The sequence below is a fragment of the Tupaia chinensis genome, unplaced genomic scaffold, assembly GCF_000334495.1.
Source record: "Tupaia chinensis unplaced genomic scaffold, TupChi_1.0 Scaffold000601_1, whole genome shotgun sequence".
In the NCBI taxonomy this organism is placed as follows: Eukaryota; Metazoa; Chordata; class Mammalia; order Scandentia; family Tupaiidae; genus Tupaia; species Tupaia belangeri.
The window spans coordinates 209,331-228,208 of record NW_006160119.1 but is presented as its reverse complement, the minus strand read 5'-3'; the positions used below and the strand labels follow the sequence as shown (position 1 = coordinate 228,208).

The 18,878-nt window shown below is 48.9% G+C and overlaps 1 protein-coding gene across 2 annotated transcripts in view; it reads left to right on the top strand.

The window, feature by feature from the left end:
• ACP3 (acid phosphatase 3) overlaps positions 1-18,510 on the top strand; it is a 46,129-nt gene extending 27,619 nt beyond the window's left edge. The window contains exons 9-11 of one of the 2 annotated variants that reach the window (XM_006158498.2): positions 2,368-2,471; positions 5,199-5,368; positions 17,476-18,510. In XM_006158498.2, the coding sequence (XP_006158560.1) occupies positions 2,368-2,471; positions 5,199-5,368; positions 17,476-17,594 (393 nt within the window). In that variant the 3' untranslated portion in view covers positions 17,595-18,510. Of the gene's footprint in view, positions 1-2,367; positions 2,472-5,198; positions 5,369-5,881; positions 6,307-17,475 lie in introns of those variants that run through there. The other variant, XM_006158499.3, reaches the window with a different exon arrangement.
• Positions 18,511-18,878: the final 368 nt, after the last annotated feature.

Below are 18,878 nucleotides of genomic sequence, written 5' to 3'. Positions count from 1 at the left end.
AGAGATCTGGGAGAAGACTCGTCTGAGTGCAGGAGCCAGGGAGAGACGCCTTTGAGGGAGAATTCTGGGGCTGCGTGTGCTTTCAGACAGCTGCCCTGGTGTCTGGGACGAGCAGGGAACCAGGATGCAATCGTGGCCCACCAACACCCACTTCCTGGAAGACCAAGGGCTTCCCCACGCCATAGCCACCATGCCGGCTGTGATGCGGCTGGAGAGAGCCATGTTCTCATCCCTTCAAGAATGTTGAAAAAGGCCTCGGGGGAACCAGCAATTAGCGTAATGGCTATGTCGCTGGACTCCCACGTAGTCGACCGCAGTTCGTGTCCCGGACCTGGTGGCTTAAAACCCACGCCGGGGGCGTGTGCGTGATGCCCATGATCCTGAGAGGAGAATGGAGGAGAAGGGATTGTGGTGTGGCCATCCCCTCTGGGGGCTGATTTCTTGCTTTCTGTCTCTCTGTCTCTCCGTGCTGGCAAGCGTAGGCCCCCTAAAGTGAAAAACCTCTTAAAAAAAAAAAAAAAGAAAAAAGAAAAAAAAAAAAAGATAAAGGCCTCAGAACCAGATTAGAGACCAGAAAACTGGTGGGGTTTTTTAGAAGGCATTGGGAAATGCCCTGTCAGGGGCACTCAGCCGCTTAGACCAGAAAATTGGCGTGCAAGGGAGTTCTTCCTGGAGAAGCAGGCCTGCAATCAGCTGACCCTGCCAGTTTTCTAGTCTCTAATCTGTTTCTGAGGTCTAGTTTATGTGACTTCAGTGGTCGTATCTGTATGCTCCGTCTCTCCCCACTATATGGTTCTCACCATCTGACTATGTGCAGCTAGCTCCCCCCCGTCTCTCCCCACTGGATGGTTCTCATCGTCTGACTATGTGCAGCTCCCTGTCTCTCCCCACTGGATGGTTCTAACTGTCCGACTATGTGCACCCTGCCGTGCAGCTCCCCGTCTCTCCCCACTGGATGGTTCTCACCATCTGACTATGCTCACCCTGCCGTGCAGCTCCCCGTCTCTCCCCACTGGATGGTTCTCACCATCTGACTATGCTCACCCTGCCGTGCAGCTCCCCGTCTCTCCCCACTGGATGGTTCTCACCATCTGACTATGCTCACCCTGCCGTGCAGCTCCCCGTCTCTCCCCACTGGATGGTTCTCACCATCTGACTACGCGCACCCTGCTGTGCACCTTCGGCTACGTGTTACCCCACTTACAGACATGGCACCGAGGGTTGTCTCAGACTGGATAGTGTTGGTGCCAAAACTGGAACTGAAAACCACCCCTCCATATGTTCAGGCCACTCTGAGGTCAACACTGAACTTTGTAATTTGTTTTAAGATTTTTGCTATAGGTACCTGTGCTCCCCACAGAGAGACAGAAAGCGAGACATCGCCCACCAGAAAGGATGACCACATCGCAATCCCTTCTCCATTCTCCTCCTCAATTTTAGATATGCACTCACACACCTGGTGTGATTTTCAGTCCATCAGGTCTGGGGCTCGAACCATGGTAGACCATGTGAGAATCCAGCACCTTAGCCACTATGCCAGCTGCTGGCCTCTGTAATTATTTTTAAACTACACTTTGACTTCTTTATATTTTATCTCCTCACGAAGCATTTATAACCTCATATGCTCTTCCAAAACTTTAAAATCACAGATTTACTAATATATAGAAAAATTGAATCTAGTGTTCCAGGGCTAGCAGATGGTGTGGCTGTTAAGGTGCAGGACTCCCACATGGCTGACCACGGTTCAAGTCCTGGACCTGGCAGCTTGTTTTCTCAACTTTCTCTATCTCTCTCTTTCTCTCTGTCTCTGGTGAGCACATGTCCCCTGTGGCAAATTACAATAATAACAATAATAAATAAAATTAAATAAATATTTTTTTCTCTAAAAGAACTATTATGTTCCAAACATTTTAAAATTTAATGAGGATCAATGAAACAAACTAAAGCAGAAATATTCTATCGCAGGTAAAGACACAGGCATAAAATCAGGAAACCTGGTTCAAATGTTCTGTCTTCCACTTGGGGTTATGTTACATTAAGCAACTTGTTGAATTTCTCTGGGCGTCGGAATCTTCATCTAAATGGAAATGATGACACGCGTGTAAACCTTACTTGCTGTTAAGTCAGTGGCAATATGGGAATTTAACGGAATCAGGAACCACGATGGAACTCTAGAAATGCTTGCTAACTTTTTGAAGGTGATTGTGAACCAGAGGTAAAGATTGGAAATGATTGGTTTCGATCCAGTCATCCATTTTCGGGCATTTCGGTTGACTTCATGTCTCGGCAGTTGTAAGCACTGCTGCAGTAAATGGGGGTGAGCAAACGCCCTTCTGACCACCCTGTGGGGTGTTTCCATTTCTGCAGCATGACACCACCGTGAGTGCCCTGCAGATGGCGCTAGATGTCTACAACGGGCTCCTGCCCCCCTATGCTTCCTGCCACGTGGTGGAACTGCACCGACAGGACGGGTAAGGTCCCAGCGCGCTTGTCAAGTTCATCATCACTAGGTCCCCGATTTGGGTTTTTCGGTTTTGGTTTTTGGGTTTTGCCAGAAGGTGCCTGTGCTCACCAGAGAGGCAGAGAGGGAAAAAGTGAGAAATTGTCCCAAGTGGGGATGGCCTCACCCCAACCCCTTCTCCATTCTCTTGGCATTTTAAGCACACGCCCATTGCCTGCCATGGTTTTTCAAGTCGCTGGGTCTGGGACTCGAACCACGATTGACCATGTGGGATTCCAGCACCTGAACCACCACACCGTTTTGCTGGCCCCCTGTCTGCTGTTATTATTATTGTTATTGTTGGCGTAAGGTGGTGTCTGTCTGTGTTTAGTTTGGTTTTAAATTCAGAGGGACGAATGGTACCAAATAACGGTATCTTCATTAGTAATGGTTCTCTTTATTTTAATTTTCATAAAGACTCTTATTGAGAAATAATTTACATAGATAGTAGGTGAAAAACGAGAGAACTACTCTGACAGAAACTATATTTTTTTAGTTTTTTAAGTAAGGTATTCTAAGAATATGCAAGCACTGTATTGTTGTTTTGGAAAACACAGACTGGTAGAAGACACCGAGAGGAAAACAGTTTCTTGGTGATAATGCAACAATATTCTTAACTAAAGACCTCAAACGTATCCACACGGCTTCTAGCGACTCAGCCCCAGCCTAGAGCCCCAAGTACAATTCCCAGTTGGTATTTGCCCTTTTGCAACCTGTGTGGCCATCCCCAACTGGCCAAGGCTCAGCCTTAACCTGCCAGAAAGCTCAGTGAGAAGGACAAGTACCAGTTTACCTTGGACTGAGGGATTTCTGGGACATGTGAGTCTCGAGATTAAAACTGGAAAGTCCTTTCAAATCTGTACGAGCTGGTTGCCAAAGTCACACCGAAGCATGCATGTGCTGTGACCATGGCACCCTCTGGGGAGAGGGAGGAGGGGCTCGTGGGGAGTCTCCAGATCTCCCAAGGTCTTACCAGCAACAGATGAGCAAAGGGTCGAGCCAAGGCAGTGACCGCGAGTTTTCATTTTAGAGCTGTGGGGAGATGCGCTTAGCTCTGCCCTCAGGCCCTCGCACGGCTGCAGACACAACCAGCCCTACTGCGCGTCCGTCGAGGGCCCATGCCAGAGGGTCGGCGCTGGCTCTGATGATGTGCTGTGGCCAGTTCGCATTTCGGTTCTCCCCAGACAGACAGAGAGAGACAGAGAGATAGAAAGCAGGAAATCACCCCCCAGGGGGGATGGCCACGCTGCAATCCCTTCTCCTCCATTCTCCTCCTCGGGATCTTGGGCACACACGCACACGTGCCCGGCGTGAGTTTAAGCCACCGGGTCCGTGACTCGAACCGCGGTCGACTATGTGGGAGTCCAGCGACATAGCCATTACACTAACTGCTGGTCCCGAATTTCTACATTTTTAAACCAGGGGCTCCTGCCTTTTATTTTCCAACGATTGTAGTCCTGGATGTGTATTTCTGGCCCCTGAATTTGTAGAGTAGGGAAGTAACAGCACAGAGGCCTCATCTCAACCACTATCTGCTTTGCAAAGAAAATGAGTCCTGCAGTTGGGAAAGGCAGGCACGCTCCATTGGCCCACTACCTGCGTGCAAGGCACAATGAAGCAGGACTGGAACGTCTCCTTCACCTGACTCTCAAATACCTGGGCTCAGAGTGGAGAGACAAGCTCCACAGAGTGGAGACCAACCAAACAGAGCAGAAAATGGGACGAGGGGACCGATGACATAAAAGGCCCAGTAACAAGGCCTGTTCATGTTTGCCCTTTGGAAGGCCAGTGTCCCGGCTCACTTTGAAAGGGTTTCCGGAACACGTGATACCTCAAGTGTAGGGTTGTTCTCTTGTTTTGTTTTGTTTTGTTTTTTTAATGAGAGACACTGACGTACAGGTAAGAAAATTAACCAAACACCACACAAGTCAAGCGTGTTGTTATATTAGAACTTTTTTGGTGGCTCTCCAGAGAAATATCAAAGGTTACACTTGATTGCTTTAAGTCAGGAACAAGGAGACCCGGGCTAACAGATACTGCATTTGTGTTTGACTAAGAAATCCTGCGTTTCCCTGTTCGGACTCTCCTTGCATTTCCTCCGGCCTCTCTCGTTGCTACGTGACTGCCATAAACAGCGCATTGTGGCTTTACTGAGGTCGGTGTAGTTTTGAAGTAAGGTGCTGAGCGAGTCCTTCGTATGACCTAATGTGAAGACTTGAATTTATACGCACCCTTTCTGAGAGATAATTTTTATAAAGCCATGCTGTGTACTCAAGCACATGTGTTATGTATTGTTCCGTTTACATTACTATGTGCATGGCCGGGTTAAAGAGCGGGGAGGTACATTCAGAGTGGGAGAAACATTGAGAGGAAAAGACAAAAAAGGAAAGAGCAAAGAGAAGCACGAAAAGAGAGACTGGGAGAAAACCCCCAGCCCCGCCCCCACTTCTCACTCCTCCCATGAAGCGTCCTGGTCCCACCCTCTCTGCCCCTGTTCATCACAAACCAGTCGTCCCATTTCCACCTTCCACATCTGTCCCACCTGCCCGGTCTCCATTCTCCCACGTAAATTGGCTAAAATGGCCTCATTCCCATTCTTCCACCAGTCCTTCATTCAACGTGCTACAGGCAGGCGGCTGGAAAGCCAGTGGTGGAACACGGAACTAACCGGGCTCTCCCCGCTGCCTCTCTCCACCAGAGAGTACTTTGTGGAGATGTACTATCGGAACGAGACCCAGCGGGAGCCTCACCCCCTCACGCTGGCCGGCTGCACCCACAGCTGTCCCCTGGAGAAGTTTGCTGAGCTGGTGTCCCCTGTGATCCCCGAAGACTGGTCCACAGAGTGTAAGATCACAAGCGGCCACAAAGGTACGGAGCGCGTGACGGGTTAGCGTGTGCACAGAGCTGTGGAAGGAGCAGCTCCCTTCCTGGGAGATGGTGCTGAGAACATGTTGTGGCCACTCCTCCCAGCTGTGAGGAGGTCACCGAATGTTTTAGGGCCCTCTAACCTCAGGCGAGGTTTACCTGTCCACCTGGCCCTGCCCATCCTTGCTATGCCGTCACGTGGGCTTTTCAGTGTTATTGTAAAAGGGCATGGGGGTCTGAAATACCAGGGCTGAAACTCGGCCGGAATGCCTGTGGGGTCTGAAATACCAGGGCTGAAACTCGGCCGGAATGCCTGGGGCCATGCAGGACCGTTGTGGCTCAAGACACCTAGATCTCGCTTGAACAGGGTTAGATGACGCGATTCTCTAAGTTCTGAAGTGGAGCAGATTTCGAACAAAACCCTCAATCTTTGGGTAGGAGCAGAGAAGGGACAACTTCGGTTCTAGGCTAACGGACAAAGGACCAATTTACCCATAATCCCAACCTTCTCTCAAGGAGGGGCAAAGAAGTGTGACGACGTGGAGACATCTGGAGTGGCCGCCCACACCGGGAGCCTCCTACTGCCTGTGTTTATATTTCTGTTAAGTTCGTTGGGTAGCTGAGCTGAACGATAAACCTCTTTATGTTCTTGGCTCCTGGAACATTCGTGTTCCTCTTGAAGAAAACAAAATCAGACTCTGCAGAAAGATTGGATGCATGTAATGTGTACCGTTCGTCCTGGGCTCCAGACCGACAGCAGAGCCGTCCCCTCCCCGCTTGTCACGGAGCAGCTGACACCAGGCGTGAGCAGGTGTGCTCCTCCTGTTGTTTTCCAGTGCGAACGTTTGTCCCTGGGGCCATCATGGATGCTTGGGATGTCCTTCTAGCAGTGAGAAAAGTGTAAAATGGTGAATAAAGTCATTATTAGGAAGTTTATAAGCATTACTTATATAATGAACTTCAAAAAGCATGTGTGTATGTGTGTTTAATTAGAATAAAATTCCTATAGGTAGATTTCAGGGACCTTCTTTTTGTTTGGGGTTTTGTTTTAATGTAAGGAAATACTAACATTAAGTGCAGTGATTTGACTGATTTAAATGAAAAGTTCACGTTGAAAATACGGTTTGGACTTCACCGCTTCAACCTATGGACTGAAGATGGGGCTTGCTAAGTTCGGAATGCCTGTGGGGTCTGAAATACCAGGGCTGAAACTCGGCCGGAATGCCTGGGGCCATGCAGGACCGTTGTGGCTCAAGACACCTAGATCTCGCTTGAACAGGGTTAGATGACGCGATTCTCTAAGTTCTGAAGTGGAGCAGATTTCGAACAAAACCCTCAATCTTTGGGTAGGAGCAGAGAAGGGACAACTTCGGTTCTAGGCTAACGGACAAAGGACCAATTTACCCATAATCCCAACCTTCTCTCAAGGAGGGGCAAAGAAGTGTGACGACGTGGAGACATCTGGAGTGGCCGCCCACACCGGGAGCCTCCTACTGCCTGTGTTTATATTTCTGTTAAGTTCGTTGGGTAGCTGAGCTGAACGATAAACCTCTTTATGTTCTTGGCTCCTGGAACATTCGTGTTCCTCTTGAAGAAAACAAAATCAGACTCTGCAGAAAGATTGGATGCATGTAATGTGTACCGTTCGTCCTGGGCTCCAGACCGACAGCAGAGCCGTCCCCTCCCCGCTTGTCACGGAGCAGCTGACACCAGGCGTGAGCAGGTGTGCTCCTCCTGTTGTTTTCCAGTGCGAACGTTTGTCCCTGGGGCCATCATGGATGCTTGGGATGTCCTTCTAGCAGTGAGAAAAGTGTAAAATGGTGAATAAAGTCATTATTAGGAAGTTTATAAGCATTACTTATATAATGAACTTCAAAAAGCATGTGTGTATGTGTGTTTAATTAGAATAAAATTCCTATAGGTAGATTTCAGGGACCTTCTTTTTGTTTGGGGTTTTGTTTTAATGTAAGGAAATACTAACATTAAGTGCAGTGATTTGACTGATTTAAATGAAAAGTTCACGTTGAAAATACGGTTTGGACTTCACCGCTTCAACCTATGGACTGAAGATGGGGCTTGCTAAGTTCGCGCTGTGGGGAAGGGCAGGGGCCCGAGTTCCAGCTCCCTGTGTTGTGGACAATGCAGACGCCCGCGTGCCCCTCTGACTGGTGAAGAGCAGAGGTTTACTGAGCTCTCGGCGTGGAGGACCAGAGTCCGGGGCTGCATTTGGTGTGGGCCTTCCTGCTGGCAGACATCCTGCGGCGGGGAGGGCACGTGTCTGTGTCTGTGTGTCTGTCTCATCTCTCCCTGCAAAACCCTGAGGAGGGGCCCGTGGGTGCCCCGACTTCATGACCTTAATCCCAGCCCCCTCCCAGACGCCCCTTCTCACACAGTAACAGGGTGACTCAGAGGACAGTCAGACCATAGCGTACATCTTTCAGAGGGTGACAGATGCCACATCTCATGGCTACACTGGCAGCCTGGGGACAAGAGCTACTGGCTGGAAGGAGGGAGGCAGAAGCCTGGGGAATGGTTTGCAGAGGAGGTAACTATCGTGCAAAGTCAGTTCGAATAGAGACTTAATGGTGTGGCACAAGGTACTAGAAGGGTACTTATCAAATGTCTAGTGGCTTCAAGTTTTGGGAAAAAAATAAAATAAGAGCCTTACTCAGCAGAAGATTCTGGGTGCAAAGAGGTACTTGCAGGGTTCGTTCTCAGCCCTCTTCTTTCTCTTTCCTCTTTTCTTTTGTTTCCTCCTTTTCCTCTGCCCTTTTCTTTTCTTTCTTTTCTTAACTGCCAGAGGGTGCCTGTGCTTGCCAGAGGCAGAGAGGTGTGGGCGTCCTGCCCTCGGTCCTCCACTTTCTGTCCTGTTGGGGACTGGGGTGCAGGCGCACACGCACACTCAGAGCTACGCAGCGTTTGCAGCTAACTACCCGAACATCTCCGTTACATTAGCAGACTCTGCTAGAAATGTCACGACAAGCCTAAGACCCACAAAGTCACCTCAACCACATACAGTTATTTGGCCCAGCCTCAGGAACGTAGTCGGCTGCATTCTGAGCTGTGGTGGTGGAGACCACGTGGCCAACGTGGTACCTGAATTCACTTTTCAGGCCAATCTGGAAGGCTCCAGGCACACGCTGGGTGCCCACAAAGACGCCACTGAGCTGGAGGGCCGGGGAGGGGGCAGTGTGGCCAGGCCCTGTTCAAGGCGTTTCCCCCCTCCCTCTCTCTGACGCGATCATGTGCTCTCTCTAATGAATAAAGTACTCTTCTTTTCAAAAATCATTTTCCAAAATCTGCCTCTTTGGGACCAGCAGTTAGCGTAATGGCTATGTCACTGGACTCCCATGTAGTTGACTGCCGTTCGCATCCCAGCCCCGATGGCTTAAACTCACACCGGGTGCATGTGCGTGCGTGCCCAAGATACTGAGAGGAGAATGGAGGAGAAGGGATTGCGGTGTGGACATCTCCCCGGGGGGTGACTTCTCACTTTCTGCCTCTCTGTCTCTCTCTGTCTGTCTGGCGAGTGCACGTGCCCTATAGCAAAAACCTCTTCAAAGAAAAGAAAAGAAAAGAAAAGAAAAGAAAAAAAAAACTGCCTCTTTAATTCCAGAATCTTACTACCACAGTCCCTTCACTGGTGCTCTTCCTCCCTACCAACGTCCGACTCTCATTTTGGGGGGCATTTTCCTGGCGCGAAGTTCCAGTTTGCCCTCATTGTCTGTGTGAAGCGAAAGATCTACAGTACACATACACATGCCCAGAATTCAGCTGTGAGTTCCTTAAAGGCAGCATTTGCACCTTTTGTCTCTTAACCTTTAGCCACCAGATGGTGGCTAGGACCCAATGCGTTCTGTCAGCGTTTGCTAACTGAAGAAATGTTTCAACCTGTTGTACCTAGCCTAACATTCTCCCGGTGCGTCCAGATGACCACAGCCTGGAAATAAGTCCATCAGTAAATGAAAGAGAGAAGCCGTGGCTGGGCTTACAAAGGGCTCTGTGGAGACCTGTCTCACACGCGTGCGTGTCTGTGTTGTTGACCTCTGCTCTCTGCAGTCGCTTGGCCTTCTCCTGCCCCCAGTGCTGTTCATGACATTGCTTTCAGCATTCCTCTTCTGACAGGCACAGCCCTCTGATTTTAGCCCCCTTCCTCAGCTCCTGGCTATTACTCCCTGCTTCCCAAGGCACAGCTCATTCTTCACTGGACACACGGGGAGCTTCTGTGCTGTGCCCGGTTCACTCCTCCCTCCCACTCCTGACCTCCACCTGGGCAGTCTTACAGCCATGACAACCCACGCATGCCGTCCCACACCCAGTCCAACCCTAGGTTAAACTGATTGCATGGCTCTTCCACTCTAATCTGCCAAGTAGAGTGGGAGAAAACAAGTCAGACTCCCACCCTCAGTGGCACGTGCTGGGAGGCACTGCCACGTGACAGGCTGAGGCCACACGGGAGGCCCAGGTTCAGCTCCTGACCCGCCTGATCCATCCTAAAATCTGCGTGCATAGCACACACTTATAGTCCCAGCTACTCCAAAGGCTGAGGCAGGAGGGTTTTGACATAGTAAGATTCTGTCTAAAATAAAATTTAAACAAAGAAAAAAAAATAAAATTTTGAATCTGTTGTCACCATTCCAAATTATGATATTGAAATTCCTATTCCAACCTCAGCTGGGTCTTTCAACAGTGCTGGTAAATGTAGTCACCGTTATGAACCCTTTTCCTACCCTCTACAGAAAGGCCTTTTTTATTTTTCCCAAATTTCTGATTCCATTTACCCTCTTTACCCTTCTTAACAAGAACTTTCTGATAACTCTTTTAAGTTCCCTTCTCACTATTTCAAAATGTGGTCAATCTTCTTTATTTGCTGTTTCTGCATCTGAAGATTAAACTTACCAAGGATCAAAACTATCCAAATAGTGGCTCAGCTGTCACTGCACAGCCAAGCCCTGTGTAAGGGGAGTGGATCCCATGTGGCCACTGGCTCATAGCCTGAGCCCGGCAGCTTGAAAGACATCGAGTGTGTGCATGCACACGCCGTCTGACAAAAAATAAATACATAATAAATATTCAGAAAGGCTTAATGTCAGTGAAGGCAGTAATGCCCAGACTGTGGAGCTGGAAGCCACGCACTCACTGCAGTTTGAGTCCCATGTTTGGTCAGCCTGAAATGCATCAGCTGCTTGGGTGTGTGCCCAGGACCCTGACAAGCTGGAGGATGAGAAAGACCGCAGCCAAATTTCTCAACTGTTTAAAAAAAAAGAAGATGTGCATAGGTTATATGCTAATACAGGTTTTTTTCCAGTTTATTTATTTCTCCTGAGAGAGAGAGACAGGGAGACAGCACCCACGAAAGGGTGTTCTTGCCCAATCCCCCGGCTCCTGCTTGCCTGCACAATGGGCACCCACACGTGCTGTGCACTCAAGGAGGTCGCCAGAACTGGGACTTGAACCCTCCTGAGTGGGTCAGCCCATCGAGCACTGTGCCCGGCTGCACATCCAGCCCCTAAACTCCTCACCATTTATCGATGTAGCTGCAGGGGCCGTCCAACCAGGCCCCACTAGACGAGATCCCAAGGGAGGACTTTCTCTCAGTCACTTTCACCTTCTTTTGTTGCTGTCCCTCAGAAAAGTGTTTCCCCTTGTGTCGGCCACCTCTCCTCACTCTGCGTGTGCCTCCGCCCCCACAGGCCCCTCGGGACCTCAGTGAGTCTCTTCAGTTTAGCTTCTCGTCCTCCGCAGAGTGTCCTCTTCTATGAAACTAGCCCAGCGTTGTGCCTGCTGCAGCTCTCTAATCTTCCATTCTAGGTCTCGTTTCCTCATCTCCTCACTGCCTGCTCTTCTGTAAAATTATACCCACCCTCCCCTCCTGTCTTTGGAAGCCCTCGGGGTCTAACTCAGCAGCCTCTTTCTTTCCTTGTGAAGCCACGTCAACCTAGAGGAGAAAGCTCACGCTGATACCGGGACTCAGGCCTGCCAGTCTCCGACACCTCATTTCTGCCATAGCGTGTTATTTCTCCATTGAAAACATCTCGTGGGCTGCTTCCTTAGAGCAATTTCCATACACAGGAGTGCTTGTTCAGGGCATACTACACTTACGAGAGACATTTACCAAGCCCGTTACGAACGTAATGCACGCCTCGTACCAGGCAGTACGTTTGCTGAGGGAGCAGCAGCAGGCAAGGCAGTCAACCTCACGGGGCTTATCGACTTCGAGGAGTCAGGAGGGGGCAACAGACAGGGAGATAAGTAACAGGGCATCCTGGTCAGCCTGAGACACACGGGGACTCGTCTGAGTGCTAGGACCCAACTGGCTGGAGACCATGGTGTGACCAGGCCCTGTGGAGAGAGCTCTCCTCTCTCTCTCTCTCTGTCTCTCTTTCATTCTCATGTGTGTATTCTCTATCATGAATAAAGAAAAATGTTTTAATTAGTGGGCACTGCAGTGAACCACAGTCAGTGCGAGGAAGGACATCAGGTAACGATGGGAACAGAAGAGGCTCTTAGCCAAGTCCGGTAGCTTAGACCGTGGGTCAGAGCAGGCTTCTCAGAGAGTGAAGGAGAAGAGGAATTAGCCAGGTAAGCGGAGGTGAAGAGAATGTCGTCGACAGCGTGTTTTATAAAGGTCAAGAGAGACGGCCCAGAGCCTTTCAGGAGCTGAAGTCTGGAGGTGCAGAGGGCTGGGGCTGGAGGAGAAGGCAGTGTCCAGAGGTCTCCTCGGCAGCTCTGGCCAGCAAAAGGTCTAGGCAGAGGCCAGGTGCTGCAACTGGCTTCTGCTCTCAGAAGACTCCGGATGGATGTGGAGAATGGATTGGCGAGGAGTGAGATTGGCAAGGAATCTTAGCAGGGAGTGTAATAACCCATCTCAATCTCACTTTGGAAACGAAGTTGATTACCTCTTGTTTTTTTCTGGAGTCCCAGTCTCAGTTTACAGCCCGATTGTCCCCGTCGCCAAGCAGGAAGCTGTGACAGTGTCGTGACTGCTCCTTTGCCAGTACAATTAGTCTGTCACCAAAGCCGGTCAGTTCCACCAAAGCGGTGGCTCTTGAATTCCCTCATCTCATTCCCAGGAACACGGCCTCAGCTCTCAGCCCGCGGGAGCTCATCCAGGCTGATTCACGGCCAGCCCTACGGACAGTGGTTGAGTGCTGTACCTTGGGATCTGGGTCCCACCTGTCTGACCACAGTTCAGATCTCAGCCTCAGCAGCTTGAAAACATACCAGGAGCATGTCCATGTGCCCCAAATCTTGATTAAGATGAGATAAAGGAGAAAGGATTGCCATATGACCACACCCCAGTGGGGGCTACTTTTACTCCTTCTGGCAAGTTCATGTGCCCTTTGGCAATAAAAAAGGGGGGCATTTTAATATCTCCACAGCTAGTCTACCATATTGCCACCAACCTTCCTTATTCCACGGTTATTTTTTTAAATACAGGCTGGGCTGTGTCACTTCTACAGGTAATAGTTGCTGAAGACTTCCATATACTCTATAACAAACCAGACGCTAAAACCAGGGACCAGCCTACACGCCTGCTCTCGCCTCCGTGAAGTTCATCCTCCAGCCTTCTCCCAGCATTCCCTTGTGCAGCCCCTTCTGTCTGGTGGCGATGTTCTGCCCTTACAGGCCAGCTCAATGCTCAGACTTCTCCAACTCTTTCTCTTCCAAATAGAATACACTCTGCTGACTTCAACCCTCTGCTCCAATGCCATATCTCCTACACCCCATTCCAGTAGTCCTCACACCATCGCATAAGAGTTTAACTGGTCCTCCACCAGACACTGAGCTCCTTAGCAACAACATTACGGTCCTTAGCACCCAGCTCAGCCTGCCTGGCATGCGCTGTGTGTTCACTGTTGTTTAGAAAGGAAAGAAGGAAGAATGCAGGGTGAGAAAACAAATTCCAAGGGGCTGCTGTGGAAGCATGACCAGTAAAGATAACTACAAATACATTTTTAAATGCAGAAAGTTGTCTGTGCAAGTGGGTTTTTAAGAATCGTTGGTATCTGCCTCCCTTATTTTCCTTCTCCAGTTCTATTTAGTTCTCTCCAATTTTATATTAACTCAATCTGCAACTGTAATGACACTGTCCCTCAGGATCTAACTTTATTAATATCTACCATCTCATGGTGCCAAGATACATTTTCTAGACATTTGTTGGCATCCTAGGGAGAATACGGGGCTAGCGGTTGGAACCTGTGAGTTCTAGGTCTCTAGTATGTTCTGTGAATTTGTACCAGCCCCTGCTGTGTGTTGCGCTCCGTTCCTTCGCCTGCATTCCCAGGGCCATAGCTCTAGTTCTGAACCCCCAGTATCTTGTCAAGGTGTTTTGGTAGCTCCAACCAGGCCTATCATATCTCTATCATCCTATCTTTTCCATGGCTGTTGCTTTTTAAACATGCATTCGGTCATGTCGCTTTTGTGTGTAGTAAGTGCAGATGAGATATGTTCATGAACACCCCCAGTGTTTCCTGCCTTTGTGAAGGTTATATCCTTCTACTAGAGGGAGTGAGGAGTAGGAGATAAACAGTGACCCTAGTAAGTAAGCACTGGGAAGATTAGGATCATGAGTGACAGCGTCAGGGAGCAATGGGAGGGGTTCTACTTTTCAATGGGAAGGCCTGGTTGAGAAGGTAAGATTTAGGCCAGAAAGTGAAGAAGTGGCCATACCCGCAGCTCTGTGAGAAGGTGCGTGGACCACGGTGACACCCATGGCAGAGGCACTGAGGGCGGGTGTGCTCGCGCACCTGTAGTACGGCAAGAAGGCCTCCTGGTCTAGAGAGAGTGAGTGGAGGGAGAACAGGAAGAGGGCATCTGTGCAGTTAGCAGGGGCCAGATGGCGGAGAGAATTGTGAACTGCCATCCCCGGGACCTTCGCCTTCACACTGACTGAGATGAGCATTCATCGCAGACTGTGTTTTAACCAGAAGAGTGGCAGGGTTTGATTTGAAGTGATTTGGCTGCTGTGTTGAATACGGACTGTAAAGGAGAAAAGATGGAATCTAAGGATCAGATCAGGAAGCCACGATGGTGATCCTGACAAAGATGATAGTGCACAGAACAGGGTGGTGGAGAAAGGGAGGAGTGATAAGTTTCTGGATGTATTTTTTTGGTAGAACCAACAGGATTTCCCAGCAAATAGGGGAAAAGGTATGAGAAAAAAGGAATCCCCTAAGAGTTTTGTCCTGACACGACATTAAAAGAGAATTCCCATCAACTGAGATGTAGACCACTATGAGAGCAGACCTGGGCTGAGAGAGGAGAGTGATGGGTTTGAGAACTCAGTTTTGGGGGACCAGCAGTTAGCATAATAGCTATGTCGCCAGACTCCCATATAGTCAACCATGGTTCGAGTCCTAACCCTGGTGGCTTAAACTCACGCCAGGCGTGTGTGTGTGTGTGTGTGTGCCCAAGATCCCAAGAGGAAAAGGGAGGAGAAGGAATTGCAGTGTGGCCATCCCCTCTGGGGGTTGATTTCTCACTTTCTGTCTCTCTATCTCTCTGTTTTTCTGGCAATCACATGCACCCTATAGTAAAAAAACCTCTCCAAAAAAAAAAAAAAATAAGAGCTCAGTTTTGGAGTTGTTGAGCTTGAAATGCCTATTAGATGTTCAAAAGAATGTTGAGCATAGTTGGGTTTAAGAGACTTGAGCTTGAGAGAGAAGTGAGAGTTAGAGATTTAAGTTTGAAAGTCATTAGTGAATAGATGGTTTTCAAAATCATGAGACTAATGAGACCTCTTATATGCTTAACTCTAACCAGATTATGTAACCTTTCTAGTTTTTATTTAACCCATCTCCACAGTGTTTAGGTTAGGCTAAACTGGTCATTTTTGTCTGTGCTCACGGAGCACTATGGTTCTGTGGAATGAGCTACAGGATCAGAGAGACTGCTTTCCCATTGCCTAAGTCAACAACAGCCCCATGTTTTCTCAATGAAGAGCCAGACATGTCGGGGACAGTCCAGACGTATTTCTTCTGTGCATGCTGTAGCGGACTAGGGTGTGTATGAGGGAGAGCAATTTGCCGGGTGAGATAATGAATTCGTTTCTCATTTAAAAAATGAACCCATATATCTCCTTCATGACTGATCAACTACCAAAGAGACATGCATATGTATGAGATATATGTATATATGAGCTATGTACATGTATGAGATGTGTATACATATATGAGATATGTACATGTTTTTGTAAGATAGGTACATGTATTTATGAGATATTCATATATGTGAGATGTGTACATGTACATGTGAAATGTGTGTGCATATATGAGGTATATGTATATATGAGATATGCATGTATGTATCTGAGATATATATACATATATGAGATATATGTATATGTATGCTATATGTACATATATATATGAGATATGTATGTATATGTGTACATGTATGTATATGGGATATATGTGTATATGTGAGATGTGTGTATATATGTGAGATATGTGTATATGTCTGAGATATTTCTGTATATGTGACATGTGTGTATATATGAGACATGTACAGGGCCAGCTCTGTGGCCTCCCGGTTAAAGGATCCCACATGGCTAACCATGGCTTGAATTCTGACCCCAGAGGCTTGAAATGCATGCCCGGTGTGTATGCATGCTTGCCCCAAACCCAGCAGGATGGGGAAATAGGAGAGAAGGCATTGTGATGTGGCCATGCACCCTGAAAGTGGTGTGTAGGAGTTCTTCCCCTCTCTGCCTCTGTCTCTGTTTCTCTATCTCTCTCTGATAAGTGCACACATGCCCTCTGGCAGTGAAAGAAGGTATCTGTATAAATAAAGATACAGAATAGTAATAATGCGCAGTAATGCTAGACATGTTTGCCATGCTCAGAGTTTCCTCTGTGAAATGTATTGATTTGAAAATTGCACACAAAAATAGAAAAGTTTCTGGCCAGCTCTCTGCAGGAATAATCCATTGCTCAAGGAAGCTGGATCTCACATCCTGACTACAGTTAAAGTTCCAGACCGGGTCAGCCCAAAACGTGCCAGGCATGTATGCAAGTGCCCACGATCCGGTGGTCTAGGTGACTAGAAGGTGGAACTGCAGTGGAACCATGCCCTGTGGGGGCTCATCGCTCTCCTCTCTCTCTTTCTTACTCTCACGTGCACATGGTCTATCGTAAGAAAATAATTTTAAGGAAAAAAAGTAAATTGAAAGATTCTGTTTCTTTTGGATCCAATTGATTGCAATTGAGTATTCAGAATTTCCTTTGCTCCGGGACTATGAATAATTGGTAAGTTAACTATAGAAAATGCATAGAGCTGGTGCTATAACAGGACCTTAGAAATACCTTAGTTCTCCTCCTCTCAGCCCAGCCTAGGTGGTGTAGCCTGTAGCACCCCAGCCTGCAGTGCCGGAAGCCACTTGGCCGAATGTAGTTCAGATCCCCAGCCCAGCTGACCTGAAGTGCAGCAGGTGACAGCTTGTGCGTTCAAGATCCTGCCAAGCTGGTGGCTGAAGGAGGACGGCCATGTAACCAGACCCTCTTTCTCTCTCTCTCTCTCGTCTCCTCCCTCACATACACATGCATACACTCTCTATCTTGAGTAAAATAAACTTTTAAAAATCTTCCCAGGCCAGCAGGTGGTGGAGAGGTTAAGGTGCTAGATTCCCACATAGCCAGCCATGGTTAGAGTCCCAGACCTGGCAGTTTGAAAATCACTGGGACATGTGCATGCTTGCCCAAAATCCTGAGAGGAGAATGCAGAAGGGATTGCAGTGTGGCCATCCCCCCTGCAGGGTGATTTCTTGCTTTCCTACTCTCTCTCTTTCTCTCCCTCCCTCCCTCTCTCTTTCTCTTTCTCTCTCTCCCTGCCTCTCTCTCTCTCTCTCCAGCGCCCTATGGAAAAACAAAAAAAAAAAAAAAAAAACCTACTCCCTTTACTGTGGGAAGTTGGAGACCAAAGGTCAAAGGCCATGCTGGAACTGGACCCTGGGTCATCTCCTGACCCCTACCCTAACTCACCACATGTGCTGATTTCAAGGCTGCTCCAGAAACTCCTCTGAAATTTACAGTGGAGAGAGAAACCAATGCTGAGGTGCGCTCTCCACCTCTCCCTGATGTGTTCTCTGAGATCGCTTTCCTCTCCTACAGCCCTACGACTCACCCTCGCCATCGCCTTCTGTGTGGTGTCTGCTGCCCTCGTGCTGCTGCTGTCTGCCCTCATCCGCCATGGGCCCTGCTGGCATAGGGAGTCCTATCGGAGCATCTGAGCAGACAGGCTGGGCCACCCTCCTGAGCCGGCGTCTCGGTGAGGCAGCATTTGAAGGGCAGACTTTGGCCGGTAGGCATGCCTGCCCGCACCCTTCCCTTCGAACCTGCCTGGGGCAGGGTCTGAGCTCACAGCCACCCAAGGACAGCTGCTGGACCGACGGATGGGAGAACGCCAGGGCTGCCTACTCAGGTTCCTCATCACCTTGTCACCGAGCAGTGAGGCTCATGTAGAGGGCGGCTGTTTTCTGACACACGTACCGTGGAGAAATAGAGTCAGATTCCTGTCTGCCTTTTGCCTGCAAAGAACAAAGGGTGAGAAGGGGGACGAGGACTGGTGAAGACTGGATAGTGGGGAGTAGACCAGGAGCGCTATTATGAAGGACGAGTCCTACGGAGAGAGACCAGATCAGAGATGACAACTGTCTCTTTAGCTATTAGGTGGGTTTAACACACACGCCTGAGAAGCCCCTGCCCAGTGCTGGAGAGTTAGTAGACTTCTACCTGCGTGTCTACATACAACACACAGCCTACACGTACTAAAGTTAAAACACTTTGGAAGAGGCACTTAATTATCAGAAACTGTAGTATCAACCCCTTTCGGTATGGTTTAAGTCATTTTCCCGCAATTGCTATAGTGGGGAATAACTGGGAAATCCACTTACCTGTGGTTCTGTGTTACCCCCACTGTCAAAGCTGGATATTTATTCAGTTTTCTTTTTTCTTTTTTCATTTTAAAATGGTAAGATCTGACTTTGGTAAAGGGTATTCATGGTCATGACTAACTGGTGATGTACTTTAATTGCCACGGGTATGTCTGAACTTTACCAGTGTTAAGGCAGGAAGGAAAGGGGCTGAGGGCTGACAACCCGCCGCCTCAGCTCTGCACTGGCTTGACCGATTCTCTAGTCTAAAATGGGAAGTCTGGACTAGACGCGCGTGCGCTCACACCTCGTCGCCGCGCTCTGTGTGTCTGCTTCTCCCTTCGTGTCGGGGTCATTGCCGAGCACTTTGGGGGCGCCGTCATTGCAGTGAGCCAGGGGTTACGCTGAACCGTCCGTTCCGCTCTGAGCCTCCAGTCCCAGCTGGTGAGGAGTTTAACCTCATTCTCTGATAGGGTTCTCCACATTGTCAGGTTCTGATAATCTCAGACCGTACCTGGTTGGCAGGAACCGAAAAGGGTCCTCTAGGCCTCTGTCCACACTGGCCTCCAGTGAGTTCACCATGGCCACTTGATCCTCTGAGGCAGCCACGTGGTTCACCAGCCGGGCTCGGCCCGGCCCCGA